This window comes from Canis lupus, chromosome 6 (genome assembly GCF_048164855.1).
Source record: "Canis lupus baileyi chromosome 6, mCanLup2.hap1, whole genome shotgun sequence".
NCBI classification, from domain to species: Eukaryota; Metazoa; Chordata; class Mammalia; order Carnivora; family Canidae; genus Canis; species Canis lupus.
Window position 1 is genome coordinate 67,127,408 of NC_132843.1, and position 22,844 is coordinate 67,150,251.

Below are 22,844 nucleotides of genomic sequence, written 5' to 3' on the forward strand. Positions count from 1 at the left end.
ATTAGGACCAAAGGATCAGAAAATGAGCCTACCCTCTTAAAAAGAACTGATTTATTCTCTAACAACATATACCCTTGTGCTTTTTCAAACATAAATTTATTTGGTACACGTAGGAATAGCACACTGTTCTATCTAATCTTTCTGTCTACCACAAATTTAACATTTAACATTAACATTTAACCTCTGGAAAGAGCTCAGAGCATTCTATAAACTGAGAAGGCAGTATGGTAGAATAAAAACAACCCATGATCTGTATATGGATTCTAGCTTTGCCACCTAATAGCTACTTAGTTTTGGAGCTACACTGTTGGTATTCATAACCTATGTTCTTTCACTTTATAGATGTATGACTTTGGCCAAGTAATTTAACCTGTTTTTAATTTGCTTACCTGTAAAATGAGGATCAAATGCTTACCTCTGATAAAGACTCTCTCCTTACCTAACTAGTGCTTTCTAGGCCTCAAACTTGGTTGGTGTCTATCTTTGTCAAGCTTATGTCACCCAGATGTAGCAATAATCTTACCAAGTCAGTTTAGGGAGGACCCCTTGCCCTCAATATCTGATCACTCTAGATATCAAATTCTTTATCCTCCATCCCTCATCTAATCATTCTGGTCTTCTTTTAGCAAGAATCCTGCCAAGCCAGTTTAACCAGAATCCTCCCCCTTGATGCTTCCTTTTAGTAATTTTCCATCCACTGACCCCCACCCTTCTCCTTGGCTATAAATCCTTATTTGTCTGTTCTATATTCAGAATTGAGCCTTGTTCTCTTTTTCCTCTACTTCAACAGTTCCTGAGTAAAATGTGCTTTTGCCACTTTAATTACTGTCTGTCTAGCTCTGATTCTAATACCTCATAGGTCTGCTGGGAAGATTAAATGAGTTAATACATGTTAAATGTTTAAAAGAGTATCTGACCCACAAAAATATTCAGTAAACATTAGCTTTTAATAATATTACTATTCTTCATCTACTATTTGCAGGTGCTTTGCATTACTTTTGACAAGCCACTATATAATATTCCATGTACCATATTATTTTCCAATTGGTGGATATTTATTAGATTATTTCAGCTTTTTACTATATAATACTATAAATATAAGTTCATTTCTTTCTTTTTTTTAAAGATTTATTTATTTATTTATTTATTTATTTATTCATTCATTCATTCATGAGAGACACAGAGAGAGAGGCAGAGACACAGGCAGAGGGAGAAGCAGGCTCCATGCAGGGAACCTGACGTGGGACTCGATCCGGGGTCTCCAGGATCGCACCCTGGGCTGAAGGTGGTGCTAAACCGCTAAGCCACCTGGGCTGCCCATTCTCTATCAAGAGAATGAGTGTTCATCTCTCCACATTCTTTATAGAAATAAGCATTATCACTTCTTTGATTAAATATTTTACCTTGTATTTCTTTTGCTGTCAGTGAAGTAGAACATTTTTCTTATGTTTATTAGCCATGTTTAATTGCTCTACAAAATTGTTTATATCCTTTTCCACCTAAAAAAATCAGTTAAAATTGATTTGTTTTGTGGTAGATTATATTACAGTTTAAAAATATTCATCACCTCCCCATCCCCACCCCCAACACTCCTCTCTCATGATTCTTACCCCATTGATGGTGGGCCTAATAATTTGCTTTGGCTTTTGGATGGGCAGACTTCCTCTGGGCCTAGACATGTAACTTGATGATGAAGCAAGCAGAGGCTTACAATGTATTTATGCAATAGGAATTGTTTCTGGGGACGCCTGGATGGCTCAGCGGTTGAGCATCTGCCTTTGGCTCAGGTCCTGATCCTGGGATCCGGGATTGAGTCCCACGTTGGGCTCTTTGCCAGGGCCTGCTTCTCCCTCTGCCTATGTCTCTGCCTCTCTCTGTCTCTCTCTCTGTCTCTCTCATGAATAAATAAAATCTTAAAAAAAAAAAAAAAAAAAAGGAATTGTTTCTGCTAGTACCATGTGAAGAGTTTTCCTTGGGGTTAAATACTGCCTCTTTAGCTGCCGCTCCAACAGGAAATACATAGAACAGACCTAAACCAAACCTGCTGGGAAGAGCCAAAAGCCCAGCAGGCACAGTGGCCTAAAACAGTGCTGTCCACTGAGTCTAGCCTAGTTCCACCAATTCCCAGCTGACCTACAGATACATAATTGAGAATAAATGACCACCTTAAACTTAATAAGTTTTGGGGATGACTTATTATGTAGCAATAGCTGATTAGTAAACTTATTGAATTATACTATAAAACTCTGAAGAGATTCATATATAATCTACTACCCAAGAAAAAAGCTAGAATTCATACCCAATAATACATTTGCCTACTCATTTTTCTTTTTTGCTGCTGAGAATACCTAGACACAATAATTTTCATTGATGTTTATACTTTCCACCAATATTCTCATGTAAAATTATATATAATTGAAATGAAAGTTAAAAATTGTTTGCAAGCGTCTTTAAATTCCTTTCCAATTAGATAAAATTGTTCCATAAGTTGAATTTATAATGTTCAGCTTCTTATTTTAAACATCACAGAGCCTCTTTCCCAGTTTCTAAGCAATATCCAGATTATTTTTAAACTTTAAGCTTTGTGCATGAGTACAACATAATTTGTATAGAAGCAACATAATTTGTATAGAAGTGCTAACAAACTACATGGATCAGGTGTATGAGCACTTTAGAAAACAAAAGTGACTACAGAAAAGACAACAGGGGCACTTGGGTGGCTCAGTGGTTGAATGCCTGTTTTTGGATCAGGCTGTGATCCTGGGGTCCTGGGATCCAGCTCCACATTGTGCTCCTCACAGTGAGCTTCTCCCTCTGCCTCTGTATCTACTATGAATAAATAAATAAAATCTATATGTTAAAAAAAAAACAACAAAAATGGTATTATCAAGGTATAAAGATATGTGTTATTTTTAAAGTTTTTTTTAACATGACAAGGAAGATACAAAGGAAATTTAATTTATTCAAAGCTATAATTACTATTTTTAAAGTAATTTAAGGTGAAAAATAAATGAAATTGTTGGTATAATATTTATAAAGCCATTTAAAATTAGTATAATGCCAAGTAGACAAAAGCATCCTGAGAAATATCTGTAAAAGTCAAATTAACAATCAGAAGCAAATTGTATCTCGTATTTAAGGATCAGCAGAATTTAAGCCAATATTGACAAATAACAAATTTTAAAAAAAATCTATTTCTTGTCTGCATTTTTAGGTTAGAGAAATTACAGCAGAATATATCAAATTTCAAAAGGATTAAGGATTTGAGCTACTTTTAATAGTATGCCAAAAAAAGCATTTATCCAAATGAGTTGTTTTTAAAATTTTTGTGTATGTGCTTAAAAAAAAGTTAATGGAACTAAAGTTTCCCTAGAGAATTAAAAAAATTAGTGTTTCTATTATAAAATAATAAGAATAAAAATAAGAATAAAAATAATTTGGAAATTCTGGCATAGTAACCTATTATTCTGGGTAGAAAAAGAGTAATATACTGGCCATACCCCAGAGAGGAAGCATTTCAGGACTATGTGTGCTCACTCAAAACAATGAAATGACTATTTGCACTGAAGGCTCTGCACTACTGCTAAGGAGTCCTCATTAGGGGGCACAGCACCCCTTACAGAATGTTAAGAAGGGATCTAGAAGGGATCTGGGTGCTGGAAAACAACCAAGCAAACAAACATAAATGAACTCAGCTTTTAAATGAGCAGAGGATATCTCTTATTTTCTAAGTATTTTTAAAAGTCTAATAGCAAATACTTGTTAGCAAATGCCAATAAAAAAGTTTAAAGTAAAATATTAGGTATTTTTAAAATAAAGTTTTTTCTATATATTCAGAGAATAGCAAAGAGCAAAACCAACTGAGAATTTATGAATATTTTAGAATGTTGGAAACTGTAAGTGAAAAAACAGAAAATCTAATGAAGTGCTCTCTTTCTTCCCCATTGACGGGTCAGAAATAACACAATGGCTTTTTCTATTATTGTACCTCCCACAGGCTTTTTCTTGCCAAAGCCAAGAAACCTCAAGGACACACAAAAAACATTCAAAACACTTTCTTGTCTCCTCCAATCCTAATTCCAACAAAAAACTTGTAGGAGTTGGCTTCAAATTTAGGCTTGTAATGAAATGTGAATTCTTAAAATATGGAGATTGGCTGCAAGCTAAATTCCTTTGTGTCTAAAATTAATGACGGAAAAGAAAATATACTGAAATGTTTAAAATGTGTTTCCTTCTTACTATAACAAGCAAGGACTAGCTGAAATACTATAATTAGTCTCTCTAAAATGGGTCTAAACCCCTCCCTCACTGTTAAAAAAGTGATTCTAGGTACAGAGGTAACCCTTGTGCCTCCAATTCTATAAATCATACAGCATAAGATACAACATTTGAAACAATTTCGAAAATGCCCCCAATAATGCAGTTACTATGGTAACTCTTGTAGGCTAGTTCTCTGAAAAGACTCAGATCCCTGAATCCGAACAAGGTTACCTCACCATCTCCTACACTTTCCTCTCCTCATAAAATTTATCTTTTACCATAACACTTACAAATTCAATAGAAAAAGATCTACCCTATTAAACATACAAAATCTGTTCTTTTGGTTCAAGGATGATTTCTAAAGTGTATGCTTTCTGATACTTTTTCTTTTGGAACACTGTCCACAACAACAACAGAAACCAAATTCTACCGTCACTCAACTGTCCCTGAGAGTTGTCTTTCCAATCCCCCCACCCCCTCTGTTTTAGGCTTTTTGGAAAAAATAAATTAATGATATAAATATTTAATATGTATCAACAATACAAAGTGGTTTTTAAAAAATCTTACAGATATGATTAAGATATATAACCAATGGTCCCTCTAAAAAAATGCTTGCTTTTTAAAAACTTGACTGTGGGACATGAATCAAGTTTAGTGAGTAAACATCTGTATTATATGAACAAAAAGCCAAACACATTCTTAATTGATACTTGTCCAGCATAACGCCCCCACCCAAGGGATTATAAGGGCTTCTCTTAAAAAGATTTTCCATAAAAGAAGACACACATATACCAGCTCTAGACAGCAAAGAAAATTCTATTTCATTTACTGATAAATTCCATTTGTGTAGCAAGTTAAGGTTTATAATGTGATTCTACGCACATTACACCTTATTTAATCCTTAAAACAAATTTGGGAAGTAAACAATATATACTATAATTTTTACTTTAAAAGGGTGGTTCCGTCTGACGGGGAGAGGGAGCTGGAAGCCCTAGACTGAAGATCAACAAAAGTGGGAAACAGAAACTCTTCCACCACTCACAAATTACATAGCCTTGGGCAAAGCACATAAGGGGATAACTGAAATTCTCCTTAACACAGACAATAAGATAGCTTAACTACTAACTCTGGAAGTCTCTACTGGGGGCTGGGTTAGGACTTGTTCTATCTGTAGGCTATTATGGTACCCTGCTTACTTCTTTACCCTCTATTCTAATACCTTTTTTTTCGTAGTCAAAAACAAATAGCGTAAAATTTACCATCTTAACCACTTCTAAGCATACAGTTCAGAAGTTTTAAGCATATTGACAACTGCAATTGTTGTGTAACCAATTACTCTTTTTACCCATTTCCCCTACTAGATTATAAATTTTTAAGAGTAAGAATGGTATGTTGTTTGTTGCTGCTCTATTTTTAGTGCTGAGCACAACTGATATACAAATATTCTCAGTAATACTGAATGTGTAATTATTCTATCTGCCTGTCTATGCACTTACCTACCCGTTCATCCATCTACCTTAGAATTAGAATTGAGATGTTTACAAAGGGGTGTATATAAATATGTTAAGTCAAAACTTTTTCTAATTTGGCTGACTGTTTTCTAGTTAGGGGATATATATGCAGATATCCTCTACAAAATGGATGAGTGTAATCTGCAATTTCAAGATTCAAAAGAAAAAGAAAAACATTTAAAGATATCATAAGATAAAGCATAAAAGTATCAAAAATGCCTTTGATAAAGTATCAAAAAATACTGCACTGGCAAATGCGTAATGAAATTAACAATATCTTAATTTTCCTAATTGTTTCCTGAGCACGTTGAGTTAAACAAGGAGCATCTCAAATGAAACATCCTATAACTGGTCCTACTCCAGCTTTTTGGTATACTCCCTATAAACAAAGAAAGTGAATGATTCTAGTGACTAGTTAGCTAGTTAAATCCTTTATTCATTTAGTTTATGTTTAATTCTTTACTTTCTTCAGTTTATTTTTAACTCTTTGCTTCCAATAAGGAAATTCGGGAAGAACAAATAAATTACTGATGATTAATTACAATGCAAATTTTTTAAGTGTATAACTGAGGATTTGCCTAAAATCTGAGTGACGCAGCAACAATAAAACTTGCATTCTCACGTATATAGCTATTTAACAAGGTTTTTCCAGAGTTTACTTATATAAAAACTGAAAAATGGAATAGAATAAGTAATATAGGGCAATCCCGGTGGCTCAGCGGTTTAGTGCCTCCTTTGGCCCAGGGTGTGATCCTGGAGACGCGTGATCCAGTCCCAGGTCAGGCTCCCTGCGTGGAGCCTGCTTCTCCCTCTGCCTGTGTCTGTGCCTCTCTCTGTGTCTCTCCAAGAATAAACAAATAAAATCTTAAAAAAAAGAATAAGTAATATAAATTTATCTCAATAAGAAATGTTTATGTGATAATTATTAAAATTTGTAATATATTTGTAATGTTACTTTGACCAGCTATAAATGACAATTAGGGTAATGATAGATAATTACAACACAGAAAGAAAAGTCTTTAGTATCTTCTAGTAACAGGAAATTAATAATTTACATACATATGGGTCAAACAAAAGTAATCAAAACATAAAAATACATTTTAAAAAAGTTCAATGGAAAAGAGATGTAAAATTTGACTACTGTAGAGTTGTTTCGTTTTTTTAAAAAGATTTTGTTCATTTATTTGAGAGAGAGAACATGAGAGCAAGAGCACGGGGAGGAGCAGAAGAAGGACAAGCTGACTCCACCCTAAGCACAGAGTGCAACTTAGGGTTTGATTCCACGACCCTGAGATCACAACCTGAGCTGAAATGAAGAGTCAGACACTCAACCAAATATAGGCACCCCAAGTTGCTTCATTTTTAAAAAAACAAATCATGATGAGTATTGTGCTTTTATATTTAGATTACCTGGACACACTTAATAGAAATATTTAACAGTTTTTTTTAAAGATTTTTATTTTATTTATTCATGAGAGACACGCAGAGAGAGAGAGAGAGAGAGAGAGAGAGAGAGAGAGAGGCAGAGTCACAGGCAGAGGGAGAAGCAGGCTCCATGCAGGGAGCCTGACGTGGGACTTGATCCCGGGTCTCCAGGATCAGGCCCTGGGCTAAAGGCAGCGCTAAACTGCTGAACCACCCAGGCTGCCCTATTTAGCAGTTTTGTCTTAAAATGTGAATATCTGGGATGCCTGGGTGGCTCATTCAGTTAAGGATGCTCTCAGCTCAGGTCATGATCCCAGGGTCCTGAGACTGAGCCTCGCATAGGGCTCCCTGCTTGCTTCTCCCTCTCCCTCTGCCTCTCCTGACTGTTCACATGATCTCTCACCCTCCCTCTCTCTAATAAATGCATAAAAATTTAAAAATACAAAAAAATGAAATAAAATGTGAATATTTATGGGGTGTCTTGTAGAAACTTTCAGCAGTTTTAAAATGTGAATATTTGGGGTGCCTGGGTGGCTCAGTTGGTTAAGAGGTCTGCCTTTGGCTCCCATCATGTTCCTGGAGTCCTGGGATCAAGTCCTCCCCATCAGGTCCCCTGCACAGTGAGGAATCTACTTCTCCCTCTGCCCCTCCTCCTGCTCATGTTCTCTCTCTCTCTCTCTCTCAAATAAATAAAATATTTTTAAAATATATCTTTATTATTTTATTTTATTTTTTAAAATATTTTATTTATTTATTCATGACAGACACAGAGAGAGAAGCAGGCTCCATGAAGGGAGCCTGATGTGGGACTCGATCCCAGGACTCCAGGACCACTGAGCCACCCAGGTGTCCCATCAAATAAATAAAAAATATATTTTGAAAGATTTTATTTATTTATTCATGAGAGACACAGAGATAGAGAGGCAGAGAGAGAAGCAGGCTCTATGAAGTGAGCCTGATGTGGGAGTCAATCCCAGGATTCCCAGGATCACGCCCTGGGCTGAAGGCAGGTGCTCAACCACTGAGCCACATAGGCATTCCAAATAAATAAAATCTTAAAAAAAATAATAAAACGTGAATATTTAAGGGGCACCCGGGTGGTTCATTCAGTTAAGTGTCCAATTCAGTTTTGGCACAGGTTACGATCTCAGGGTTGTGAGATCCAGCCTTGTCTGGCTCTGTGCTCAGTGCAATTGGCTTGAGACTCACTCTCCCTCTCACTCTCCCCACCTTCTCAAATAAACATAGCTTTTAAAATCTAAAAAATAAAATATTATTTAAATTACACTGTAAACTACATTTAAAAAATTATTTAACCTTAAGATGAAAAATTTCAGATATAAACTTAAAAATGTCAATGTAAAAAATAAAGTCAATGTAGTTTAAATAATAGTTTAATAAAAGTGGTAAAATAATAATATAGTTTAAAAATTTCTTTGAAGAATACATGATAAAAAAAAAAGGTCTTAAGATCACAATACTATCCAAATCATGCTTCCAGCTTTAGGTTACTAAATATGAAGCTGGATGCAAATTTGAGGAATTCAGATTTTCAGCTTCATAGTGAATAGTATCAGTATGGTTAAAGATAAGTTATATCCTAAAATATTCAACCAAAAAAAACATTGTTACTCAAGATGGGAGAAAGACATAGGGTACCAGGTATCGAATCAGTTGCCTGACTTATAAATTCTCTAGTAACAACCTTGTAAATCATGATGCACGCCCAGACTAAAGAATACCTTTCCTTAGCAAGAATTAAAATTATGGGAGCTTTGAGGATGTGTTTCTTTCACTGAGGCACTTAGTTAATTTAAATCATTTAACAAGAGTACCTACAAAGTGATAAAATTATTGGCTGCATTATCAATATTACTGTAATTGCAGAATCTACTGCAAAAAGTGGAAGTTATGTTACAAAGTGTTCTACTGGACCAAACGGCAAGCCCCCAAAATACCACAGCCCTAGTCTTTCAAGACCATCACACATACTTTAGACAAGTAACCAAGAGCTACTAGCTAAGGTTCCAAAATTACAGTGTTTCTATTAAAAAAAAAAGTCACTGAAAAAAATTTACTTAAGTATTTAAAAATAATTATAATAATTTCAGTAAGTAACATTACTTTACCACCCACAGACAAAAGTGCAGCCTCTAAGGTGTGGGCTGATACTGATTTACACAGACAAAGATAGAATGTATTTTAGTAAAAGAAAATGAGATCTTTGATTGACAGTTCTTGGAAAAAGGTTAAAAATTCAAAAGGCCCGACTGCATGTGGCTCAGAACCTAAAAGCTTTTTTCTCCTCCCAACAGAAGAGCAGTCTCAAGTAATAACTGGTTGCTATGGAGATAAGAAACTAGAGAGAACAGAGAACTCAATTTGCAGTTAAATGGGCTGGAAACAATCCTTACTACTTGGTGAAGGAAAGCGATTAAAAATATACATGATTGCCTGAGGGAATCTTTTTCACCTAGCATTTCCCAACCTCATTAATGAACAAGAAGTCTAAAAAACCAAATGAAAGCCCAAGGTGTCTAAGACTGAGCACATTAAACATAATTCAGGATTTCACACATTATCACAAATCCTTCCTATTCTGGATGACTTTGACTCTTTCTAATGGTACTTGTTAGTAAACAGTGGAATGAAACTAAAATTGTATTCAAGAACAAAGTAGTATAAGTGAGGGGACTAAAACTTCAATGGAGAAAAAGAGCATGACAATTGGAAAAGTAACCAGAGTAAGAAACAGACTTAAGTAGTGGGAAGTCCTTGGGCTTTGAAAATCTCTTCACAGTCAATCATAGAATACCTTTGTGAGTGCTGTAAAGGGCTGCAAATGTCACTGTGAAGAAAGTCGTGGAGTATTTCCCAGCATTAACTAAATGAGGAAAGGCCCTTTTTGTGTCTCGGTATCGGCGCAGGCACTGGATGAAACGAAGCCAAGCAGGAATGCACTGAACAATGGCCCGCACACCATATGAATATTTGTGGCAAATTTCCGGTTCTGTGAAGATTTCAAAGAAGAAAAAATTATAATTAAAAAAAAAAAAACCGTTCACATTATTTTGTTATATATTATAACCACTACTAAGTCCATCAAAACAAGAAGCCTGGGTTTCAGAATCACTTTCTTCTTTGTAACAATTATATTCTCAAACTTTTTAGTGATAGCTAAGCCAAGGAAAGAAAGTTAATACATAGGGTAAATCTACAGGGAAAATCTGTCCTCTCATATTTCTGACTACTTGTTCTGGAATCACTTTCATTGGAATGTGATAGAACTGGGAAAATTAGAGGAGGAGTACACTAATCTAAGGAAAAAGAGTTAGTTTTATTATTTGAAATATCCAGACAACATATAAATATCACTGATGACTCTAGCCAATTTCATGAACTCCAAAACTGCCATAATATATGGCAATGGGTTGTACATGCTCCCCATCTTCACCCTTTTTTAATGAAGAGCAGAGTATGCATTTTTAAATGAGAAGAATGGAGCTGGTAAATCAATTTTTCTTCAAATTCTGAGAATGCATTATAGTGTGATCAAGCTACTATACAATTGTGGTCTGCTGGCAATTGATGAAAATGTGTTGTCACTGGCTTCATTAACTTTTGTTAGTCAGAGGTTACATAATCTGTCTAAATTGGGTCTTTGTCAATAAGGCAAAATTCCTTAATAACTTGAACCTTTGGCATACACTAAGAGTGAGAAAAAGAGCCAGAACAGAAAACAAAATCCCTAATAAGAATCTATAATAACTTTCTCAAAGCACCTGATCTAATCCTAAATAATCAGTATTTTTGCTCATTATAAAGCAATACTGTGATGGAAACTGCTGGCACTAAAACATTTGTGATATAACTACCAATGTACTAGAACTTTTTTTTTTTTTTAGATTTAGAATTCTTCTAAGTGTAAGTTGCAAATCTCTTGGCAAATGTATGGCTAAAATCATAGCATATAATTTAAGAGCCAAATTATATCAGATAAAGAGACTGCTAAAAGAGTGCCAAGTACATTTAATTAAGTTTGTAATATCATTGGATGAGTTTTCACCATGATCTTAAATTTCTCATTCCCAGTATTTCTTGGTTTACACTGGCAGTTTAGGGTATGGATGCACATTCATACCCTACCTTCTGAATTATTTGGCAACAGGCCCCCACTTTCATCCCATTTGAGCTCAAAACTGTAGAAGCAGATCATATATTCCAGGTCCATCAGTATCACTGACAGGCTGTTCAGCTGATCGGCCAGCCAGAAATCAGCAAAGCCTACCTTATGGAAGGGGGCTGTAAATACTCGAAACTGGGAGAAAGAAAAAAGAAAAAAAAAAAAAAAAAAAAAAAAACAGAAACAAGAAAATTCATATTAAATTTCTCTAATTTGTGTCTGATCATGCAGCATGATTACTTTAGCTGATAAAATGAAAACCAATAAACCAATCACAAACACAGGGCGGGACCTGGCAACAGTGACTAGGTTGAGAATTAGTAGTGAAGGGAATGAGTTGAATAGATAACCAAGAAAGGAAATTAAAGCAGGGTAAAGAAGGCAGACATAGCTATAGTTAGAAAATAGAAAGCAGAGAGGGTGGGAAGAGTTGAAGCTGAAAGCAGAGGGTGGCAGAAGGTAGAAGCACAGAGAGGATGTCTAGTGTTAGTCTCTAGGGTAAATTTTGCTAGAGACTCGTGCTATGATAATTTCTGGAATCTCCTCCCATCTCACTAACTGAATACAAAGCTTTTGCCTACAAGAGATAGGAAAGGAAGGGTGGTACATCACCTGAGGCATGCCTGCCTATTCTCTAACCAAAGTCACTTTCATTTCACTAATGCCATGGTAATAATGGTATTTGTCTTGAAATTATGCCACAAAAATCAGTCCATATCCCACTGTTATAAAAATGATGTTAAATGAATTCATATTAAAAGTACTGAGCATTGATCTGTGCTGTATATTTTTCTCATAATGTATTTTTCATAATCCATTTTATGAGCCTGGTACTATTCATATCCCCATTTTACAGAAGACCTACAACAAACTCATCCTGACCTATTCTGTGGAAGACTGTTTTGCACTGCAAAGTGAAATCTGGCATTGCAGAGAGGAAAACTTAGATACTAATGTAATCATCAGAAACCGGCTCCAATTGTGCAGAATGCCTTGAGAGGCCCTGAGGAAAGTGAAGATGGAATGAAGGCAGCTTTAATCCTCACCCTGTCAGATCCTTTCTATCTTAAACAGGCAAAAATGAACTCCTAAAACAAAGAATTCTCACTGAGCAGCAGTTTTAAGAAAATAAGTCTAAATCTACAGCTCTCTTGCCACCTAGCTATATTCATTTAACAGACATATTCAGCATGGGAGACTAATGGTTCTTTCCCCTCAGACTTGGCTGATTCTATTTGTTCTGTAAACATTTCTCTTTATTATTTGAGGGAGATAAATGGCTATATTATGAATTCATCCTGGATATCAACTATCTATGAAAGGAATTGGGTTGTGGCTTTGGAAGTTAGACCAGATATCTGCAGGGCATAGTAAAGGTTTTGCGGTGTTTTCTGGAGCTGATATATTTTGAGGCCATGGCTCAGTTTCTTGATCATTCTCTTGCTCTTTCAATAAGCCAGAGAGAAAAGCTATATCATTAATGCAAACAAACTACTAATTTGACATGTAAGTATCAAAATAAATAAATTTATAATAAATTTTTAAAGCTTTTTTTGGGGAGGTGTATGGCATGTAAATTACATAAATTTGAATTTAAATATGGATATAAGTGTCATCCAGTGCCTACCACTATGGTCAGGTGATTTGTTCTTTTTCACTAAAAATTAAAGAAAAAAAAGAAGGAAATGTACCTTTACTTTATAATGAAACTTTTTAAAAAGCTGTATCAGAGAAACATAACTAGGGTGGAAATATTTTTGTTAATTCACTAGAAAGAAGTCTCAGGTTAAGTTTTCTCAGTAAGACCTACTGGTCAATTAATATTAAAATGCTCTATAAGCAACATTTTTCCTGTATACAAATGTTATTACAAATATAACAAACCACAATGCTTCTTTCTGCACTGCACTGCTTCTGATGGTACATTTTACTATTCTCTTGTTCCTTATTATATCATCACTGTCAACCTACTCCATCAGTAAGTCCTCATTTACTAACACATAGCAGATGCATTGATAAATGTCTACTGAATGGGGAATCATTCTGCTAATAAGACTAACTGGTCATGCATGAATCATAGCTTACTATTTAAACAGAGAAGGATGCATTGGGGAAATGTTCACTTAACACAATGTACACAATGATAATATTCTGTTATTGCAATACAGTCATATTAACATCTGAGTTTTCTGAGTCCTTCAAACTATGTTTCAAAACAACTTTATAGAGATTTCACAATAATGGAAGCAAGAGACAATAGGTATTTATAATCTTATATATTTATAATCTTAAGGTTATTTCCTTGTAACAAGAATACCACATTTTTATGCAAGTTTTAAAACTCCACAAATTCTAGCAATAAAATGACAATCTCAAAATAAAAAGGTAATCTAATATTGTACTAACTGGATATGATTTAGTTTTAGTTTAAATTTTAAAAAAACTTCAAATTTTTCTTGTGTCTTAAAAAAAAATCCTCTAAAAAGCATGTTTTCTAAATGATGACAAAATGTATAAAAGGTGACTGCATACTTTTTTTTTTCAAAATACTCTTGCACATCTAAGTTCTACATTTAGACCCAAAGTTAGGCTAGTGGTGCTATACTTAATGGAAATGATTTGCTCTTTTAATTATTAATACTTAATGATGGAGGAAAAGAGGGATATTCTCAATTTGTGATAAAAATCCTACTGGAGGAAATAAGAAATACAAATAAATAATAATCAGCTTTGCGGGAAAAAAGATCAAAGAAATCTGGGCCATTTTCTTTTCCTGATTGCTATGAATACTTAACCTGTACTAGAACATAAGTGGCTTTTTACTTGCTGTGTGCTTACTGCTTTTTAATAGGAAAGCCGTATTACATGTCTTCAGATAAAAATTTAAGCAATGCTAGATACAGAAAATGTACTGCTAAGAACAAAAACATTCTGCTAAACTTAAGGGCCATACAAAAGGAAAAAAGAAATTAAAACTACAGTTTTCATGGTAGTATACTTCCTAAGGTAGAAAAAAAGGTAAGATAGTAATTATAAGAATTCTAAAAGTATGTAAAGAGACTAGTCAATTGAATCACTAATCTTCACTTTATTATTAGTTGTAATTCATAACCCAAGAAATAATTACAGAAGAGCATTCTTGATTAATTTTGAAAATAGAGCTGGTTTAATTTAGGAGTAAGCAGAAGTCCCCTCCCCATGCTATCTTACACTATCACAAAAAAAATGCAGCTACTATTTTTCCAAGAAATTCTATATCCTAATGCTGAGACTGCAGGATTTTGAGATCATTAAGAAATAGGTAAAGTAGAAGAAGAAATGGAATTTATTATAAATAAATTTATTATTATCCAAGTCAGCTTCTCAAGTTAAAGCTTTCTGGTAAGATATTCTTGCTGATTTTAGAGAACTAATCTTTTGTAAAATCAAAATAGCTGACTATCAATTTACAGGAAAAGAATAGTTTCACCACCTCTTAAAAAAAAAAGAAAAAGAAATTCATAGAGTTCTACATGTTATCATAGCTGGTTAAATAATTTGTAAAAAGTACTTAAGTTGTTCACGAATTTATTATTAATTTGCAAAATCATTTCACTATTGGACACTTCATATTCCATTTTAGGAGGAAAAAATGCGTGAGTATTTTTCCCAGGGTGACTGTACTGTACAATATAAGGTGTACCAATTACACTATATTCTTTGCCCCTGGCTCTAGAGCACCATTCACATAGACTATAAAGTGAACCATGCCTTCTGGAGTTGTGCAATACAGCAGACTTGGTTTCCTCCTGGAGGAAGTCAATGACCAATACACCACTCTAAAAATGACAGACAAATTTCTGGACTTACCAGCAGTTTAAGCAGCCAAAACCGGGACTTATAATAGAAAGTTTTGGTGGGGTTGATAAGAAAGAAAACCATAAATCCATAAAGAACAAGTGGATATACATATGTGGGGATGACACTAATTGGAGCAAAGAAGCATGCCAGAAGGCTCAGGCACCACAATATCCCAAGGAATCCAGCAATCTGATAAAGAATGGTAAAGACAAGAAAAGAGAAAAATTGTTATTTTTTTTTTAACCATTACTCAGAAATATCTTTAATAAAACTAAGGTTAGATAAATGTTTAGATATTATGTCAATAATCTTCAAGGAGAAGATGGATTTCAGTACCCACTAAACCAGCTATATAGCTTATGTGAACTAAATTCATGGGACTTTATGTCTTGCTTTGATTACCTCAAAAAGATGTTGATGAGACAAATTGCTTCTCGGATTAAGTTCAAAGATGAGCACATGATTCACTCCAGCCTGTCTCCAACCATATGTGTTGATGCCCAGTAGAAAAAGGAATTCAATCAGAAGAAAGCCACCCCGATAGATTCTTATCAAGGGCCATATACTTCTATCTGTTTCAAGTTTAAATACAGCTGAAAAAGTATCAATTAATTGGTTAGTTAGAAAATTCAAAATGTCTCCTTTAATTGTCTTTACTCTTTAATCCTCAATGACACAGTCCCTGGCATAAAAAGTTTTTATAAATAAAACCTAAGCCTAGATCATTGAAAGAGCATGACACACTTGCTTCCAGTTTCTTTCTCTTTTTCATTTCATTTTGCGAATTTTCACTAGAATAGTTTTCCTAAAACTTGCCTTTTGGCACATTAGTCCATTGTTCCATTAGTTTCTTAGATTACAAAGAATCACAGTGAAATTGTTTAGAACCAAATGATCAGGTCTGTCAGCTAAGGATTTCTACCATGATATAACTTCCTTGGCTTTGTTCTGTCATTAAATTGGTTACAATAATACCTACCTTACAGAGTTGATGTGAAAATTAAAAGACACAGTAAACATGAAAGCAAGTGAAAACAAAAGTGAAAACTGTAATGTTAATATTTACAGAATACTTACTATGTGGCTAAGGATTGTTCTCTATTTTTGCATATAATAATTCATTTAATCCTCACAATGGTCCTGTGCCTTAAAAGCTATTACCTCCATTTGATTGGTGAGGAAATTAGAGCACAGAGAGGCTGAATAATTTGCTCAGGATTACCAAGCTAGTAGAGGGCAGAGCCACAATTTTAACTCAGACAGTTTTTTGCTCCAAAGCCCACACTCTTAACCATTACATTCTATTGTCCCTATGCCTATATAAATATTCAGTACCACTATTACTTTATAGCTCTTCAATAACTTTAATGTTTAAACACCTTAGCCTTGGAATTCAAGTTCCTCATCACAATATGATGTCCAACTCACTTTCCCCAAACTTATCTCATAATGTTCCTAAACATTAATTCTTACCTCCTGATGAATTTTATCAGCCTTTTCACAAGTTTGCTTTTCACATTTGCTTATGTTGTCACCGTATCTAAAATGGCCTTGCTCTACCAATTCAAATTCTACTTAATATGTATGAGCCAAATCCTCACCTGTTCATAAATTTATTGAATCAGTGTTCCATTTTGAGCCTACTATGTGCCAAACATTTCAATTTGACTGATGATTTCTCAGTTTTCTAAATAACTATAAAATTATTTATTAGACTCATTTGAAATTTATATACTATCTTATATTTAATTTAAATAACTATTTTAGTTATCTTTGTATTCTCTATAGTACGTAGCCTACTTAATAGTTTATTTTTTAAAAATAAATTTATTTATGATAGATGAAATTTATTATTAATTAATTAATTAATTTATTTATTTATTCATGATAGACACAGAGAGAGAGAGAGGCAGAGACACAGGAGGAGGGAGAAGCAGGCTCCATGCCAGGAGCCCAACGTGGGACTTGATCCCGGGACTCCAGGATCGTGCCCTGGGCCACCCAGGGATCCCCCCTACTTAATAATTTAAAAATAACAGGGGAGTAAAAGCCTTTGCTTTGGAGTTAAATACTATAGACCAGACTTCAAATTTACTTACTTTAGGGCAAATTATTTTATTTTTCCACATCTTCATTTCCTTGTTGGTCAATGGGGATAATATCTATTCTCATGAATTTGTTAAGAAGATAAATATGATCAACATATATTACATGACTAAGACAATGATGAATATTCAGAGTGTATCAGTTTCTTTTTCCTTTCACTTGAAGAAACCTCGTTTTTTCCATTAATTTGACAAATATTTATTAGATGCCTAATATATCTAACACCACTCAAAGAGCTGGAGATTCAGTAATAAACAACAGAAAAAAATACCTGTCTTCTGGAAACTTTTTTCTGTATAATATCAGATAACAAAAGGTGTTTTTGTTTGTTTTAAAGATTTTATTTATTTATTCAGGAGATACAGAGAGAGAGAGGCAGAGACATAGGCAGTGGAAAAAGCAGGCTCCGCACAGGTACGAGAGATGCGATCCCAGGACCCCAGGATCACACCCTGAGCCAAAGGCAGATGCTCAACCACTGAGCCACCCAGGTGCCCTACAAAAGGGTTTTAAAGGGAAAAAAAAAAAGGAGGGAAAGGAAATGAATAATGATGATATTAGGTGCTATTTTAGGTATGGTGGTTAAGAAGATTGTCAGTAGATGACATTTGTAGAGATCCTTTTTAAAAAAAAAAAACAAAATAAAAAACATGTAATTACTTATTTTAGAGAGGGAGGGGGACAGAGTGAGGAGAGACAGTCTTAAGCAGGCTCTGTGTTAAGCGCAGAACCCAACATTGGGGTTGATCCCACAACCCTGAGATCAGGACCTGGGGCGAAACCAAGAGGTGGACATTTAATCAACTGCACCACCCAGATGTCCCGACATTTGCAGAGATCCTAAGTAAAAAGAGAATGAATCCTGTGAATATACAGAAAAATATGGCTCCAAATAGATAAGTACAAAAGGCCCTAAGATGGGTATGAGGCCGATGCTCCAGGAACAGAAAGAAGACCAAGGCCACTATAATTGAAATAAATGAGAAGTAAAGTGCTAAAAAGCCATAGGAAAATCAGACAGGATTTTATAGTATTTTGTCAAGACTTAAACATTTACTCCAATGTATAAAGCCAATGAAAGGTTTTACACATAAGTGGCATGACCAAGTAATAACTTTAAAGGGCTATTGCAGTTGTTAATTGAAGAAGAGACCACAAAGGATCAAGTATGATAGCAAGATTAATTAGCAAATTGTAAATAAGAAACTATGTATGGTTTCACATCCTGATTCCTAAGCAAAAACCATAGATATAACAATCAGGAAACAAAAATAATACGCCTAAGGCCCAAAGAATACACAATAAAACCACTAGAGCTAATAAATTCAGCCAAATTGCAGAGTACAAAATCAACACATGAAATTCAGTTGTCTCTGTATATACCTGCAATGAACACTCTGAAATGAAATTAAGAAAACAATTTCAATTACAATAGCACCTAAAGGAATAAAACACCTAAGAATTAATTTACTTAAGAAAGTGAAAGACTTATTCATTAAAAACTACAAAATATTGCTGAAAGAAATCCCATGTTCATGGATTTACAAGACTTGATATTAAGATGGCAACAAAGTGTTTTGCAGATTTATTACAATCCCTATCAAAATTCCAATCACCTTTGTTTTGCAGAAATGAAAAATTGATCCTCAAATTCACATGGAATTACAAGAGGCCCCAGACAGCCAAAACGTTACTGAAAAAGAGGAACAAAGTTAGAGGTCTCACCATTTTGTGGTTTCTAAATTTAGTATAAAGCAGTGTGGTATTGGCATTAAAACAGACATACAAAAAAAACAAAAACAAACAAACAAGAAAAACCAGACATACAGACAAATGGAATGGAATTGGGAGTTTAGAAATAAATCTATATATCAATGGCTGGTTGGTTTTCAACAAGAATGCCAAGACCATTCAATGGAAAAAAATATTTTCTTCAACAAATGGTGCTGGGACAACTAGATAGCCACATGCAAAAGAATGAAGTTGAATCCCTATCTCACACCAGGTACAAAAATTAGCTCAAAGAAAGAAAAAAAATAGAGAAATCAGGCTTTATCAAAATTATAAACTTGGAATGGCTGGGTGGCTCCTGGTTGAGCATCTGCCTTCAGTTCAGGGCATGATCTCAGGGTCCTGGGATGGAGTCCCAGATCAGGGTCCCCACAGGGAGCTGGCTTCTCCCTCTGCCTATGTCTCTGCCTCTCATGAATAAATAAAATCATTAAAAAAAATTAAAAACTTTTGTGCATCAAGGGATGTAATGAAGAAAGCAAAAAACAATCTATACTATGAGAGAAAATATTTGCAAATCATGTATCTTGGTAAGGGTCTAGTACCCAGAATATATAAAGAACTCTTGTAACTTAACATTAAGAAGACAACTCAAATAACGAGCAAAGGACTTGGACAGCCATTCCAAAGAAAATACACAAATGGCCAATAAGCACATAAAAAGATGCTCAATACCATGAGTCATTAGGGAAATGCAAATGAAAACATTAACAAGATACCACTTCATACCCACTAGGATGGCTATAATTAAAAAGTAAACAAATAAAATGGAAAACCACGAATGTTGGTAAGGGTGTAAAGAAAATGGAGTCCTCATAAATTGCTGATGAAAATGAAAAATTGTATAGCCTCTATGGAAAACAATTTTTGAAGATTAAACACAGAATTATCACATAACTGAATGATTCCACTCCTAGGTATATATCCAAAAGATCTGAAACCAGGTACCCAAACAAAGCCAAGAATCTGCATATTCACAGCAGCACAGTACATATTAATGGGTAGAAACAACCCAGTATAGTACATGTTCGGTTTTGGTAGATACAACCAAACCATTCTCCGAAGTCCTATACTCATTCGCTTTAATCTTCATGACATTTCATTGCACTGAGCTAACATCATTTAGTTTTTTAAACAATTCTCAACTGATGGAAATTTGAGTGGTTTCTAAGATTTTGTTACTATAAACAAAATGGTAGTGAATACACTTGTCTCATGTATGTCCTTGCACCCATATACAAGTATGTCTGTGAAATAAATTTCTAGAAATAAAACTGCTTAACCAAAGTGATTGTATTTAAAATTTTATATCCATTACCAAATTATCCTCCAAAGAGATTGAAACAATTACAAAAAAAAAGAGAAACAATTAATACTTTTACTATTAGGGTACAATTAATATTTTTACTATTTCACACGTTTTTATGTACTTTAAATGGCCAAATTCATATCTTTAGCAAACCAAAAAATGAAATATAATATATTGTTATTGTATCAAATTGAGTAAAGGTTACTAGAAATCTATAAGAGAACAAGTTTTTAAAAATCTGAATCAGGTAATTTTTCAACTTCAAGAAACTAAATATCTGAAATATGTGAATTTCAGACAAATTATTAAAAAGGTCATATCCCCTTGGGAAACTACAGCAATTACACACATTATTTTTTTATATGAATGAAAAAAGAATCGTGCTTGTACATGCATTACTACTGCTGTACTTCTCTCTCATCTCTCAACACTGTTATCTTTTAAGTACCCGCTGGGAGATAAATAAAGATAGACAGCTGGCTTTATATTTACCCTGCCTCCTCTCATACACACACAAAGATCAAACAAAGGAAGAGTTCTGAGGGGAGAGAACATAACGCACCACACTAAATGCATAAACCACACACATTAAAAAAAATTAGACTGTCTCACAAAACAGTTTATGTTTACAAAAGAAAACAAAACCTCAATTTGTCCCTGAATTAAAAAAACCTTTCAATGCACTCATAAAAAGAATGAAGGTTATTTTTTCTTATTATTTAGTGATGATAATTATCATCGCATTCATCTTGAAAATAAAAGAAAAAACTTCACACACAAATGATTGAGGTTTTTTTCTTAGAAAGAACAACTACTATCACATACACCATATTATTTATATTGATGTAGTGCTTCACAACAATAAACAGGTTTTACTTCTACTTCTGTTTTTTAAAAAGATTTATTTGAGAGACAGGGAGAGAAAGAGCACGGACTCGAGTGAGGGGAGGGGCAGAGGGAGAGGTAGATGGGAGACAGAATTTCCAGCAGACTCAATCCCAGAACCCTGAGATCATGACCTGATCCAAAATCAAGAGTCGAACCCTTAACTGACTGATCCACCCAGGTATCCCATGTTTACTTATAATTCTTAGCTGATCTCCATGAAGTGGTCTCAAACTGTATCATCTAATATTCTCCTTCACACTAGGTGAATTTATCATTTCTCTCCTTCATAACCCATTCCCTCCTCCTATGTCCCACCCTCTTCCCCTATCAACTAAATCTCTGCTTAACTATCTCCTTGTCTTGGAATGCTTTTCATTCCATCAGTGTCCAGCATAAATGCCATTTCTTCCATTAAGTCTTCCCTGATGCTTTCATTTAAAAGTAATCACTTTAGTCCTTTGGCCTGCTTAGAACATTTAACATTTTCTGTCTTGTAGTATATTACTACTGTTTTAATATACGTCTTAATCTCCCTGGCATAATAAACTTCATAAGGAAAGGGATTCTCTTATCTAAAGACTTAAAAAGTATCAAGCATAGTCATGAGATATATCAAATTTAACTGCTGAATGAGTTTCTAAAACAAAACTATAAATCTGAGGTAATAAACTCACCTAACAAATAAGGAAATTATTTCAGAGAAGTTAAATGATATCCTTAAAGCCAAAACAATTAAACAGTAGAGCTGACACTAAAATCCAAGCAAGACCTTTTGAAGACAAGTTAGTGTTCCTTCCCTAACAGCTAGCTTGAAAATCTAGGGCTGGGTTTTTTATTGCAGTATTTCCCTGTAGTTTATATAAATAGATTGCATTCATTTAAAGAAATAGAACTAGATTAAAATATAATAAATTATACCAATATTAAATCATGAGCTTATAGTAGACCATAATTATTAGATACAACTTTTAGTAACTGGGAGGAAAGAGAATTCTAAAAACACAAATGAAAACACACTATCAGAAGGTAAAGTTCATATGTTCTCTATGAGCCATTACAACTTGGGTCATAATTTATAATTGACAATCCTAATTAAGGAGAATGTTAATGAGGAAAAACAAGTTCAGTAAATTTTTTCTTAAACATCTGCTATATGTGTAGCACTGTGTTAGAAACCTGAAATACAAAAATGAAAAATACACAGTCCCTGCAATCGAGAACAGTACGACAGTAATAGAAACTTCTTTGTTCAAGCACTATTGTGATTACTCAACACTGAAGATAGAATATGATGGATATTTATACAATACCATCTGTTTCTAAGTCATGTTTCTTTGCAGATTTACTGGAACAGAATTTAATTCTTTATTAATGGTTCACAGTTATTATAAGCCTAAGTACACACACTCTTGGGGGTATACCAGGATTATTTGCTCTTGAAGTCCTTGAATGCAAGAACCTTTGAGATTTGTCTTTTTGCTGTTTGTGCTTTCTGTTTATCATTTAATTTTATCTCTGCCCTTCTCTTCCA

At 34.2% G+C, this 22,844-nt stretch overlaps 1 protein-coding gene and 1 long non-coding RNA gene across 5 annotated transcripts in view; one reads left to right on the forward strand and one right to left on the reverse strand.

Annotated features, from left to right (window-relative positions):
* Positions 1-22,844, reverse strand: part of XPR1 (xenotropic and polytropic retrovirus receptor 1) — a 218,338-nt gene that overhangs the window by 42,405 nt on the left and 153,089 nt on the right. For both annotated transcript variants that reach the window (XM_072831035.1, XM_072831036.1), the window contains 4 exons: positions 15,622-15,812; positions 15,229-15,408; positions 11,343-11,514; positions 10,012-10,206 (listed from right to left, as the gene is read on the reverse strand). In XM_072831035.1, coding sequence (XP_072687136.1) covers positions 10,012-10,206; positions 11,343-11,514; positions 15,229-15,408; positions 15,622-15,812 — 738 coding nt within the window. The remainder of the gene's footprint in view (positions 1-10,011; positions 10,207-11,342; positions 11,515-15,228; positions 15,409-15,621; positions 15,813-22,844) is intronic.
* LOC140635824 (uncharacterized) overlaps positions 1-22,844 on the forward strand; it is a 64,321-nt gene that overhangs the window by 33,761 nt on the left and 7,716 nt on the right. The window lies entirely within an intron of this gene.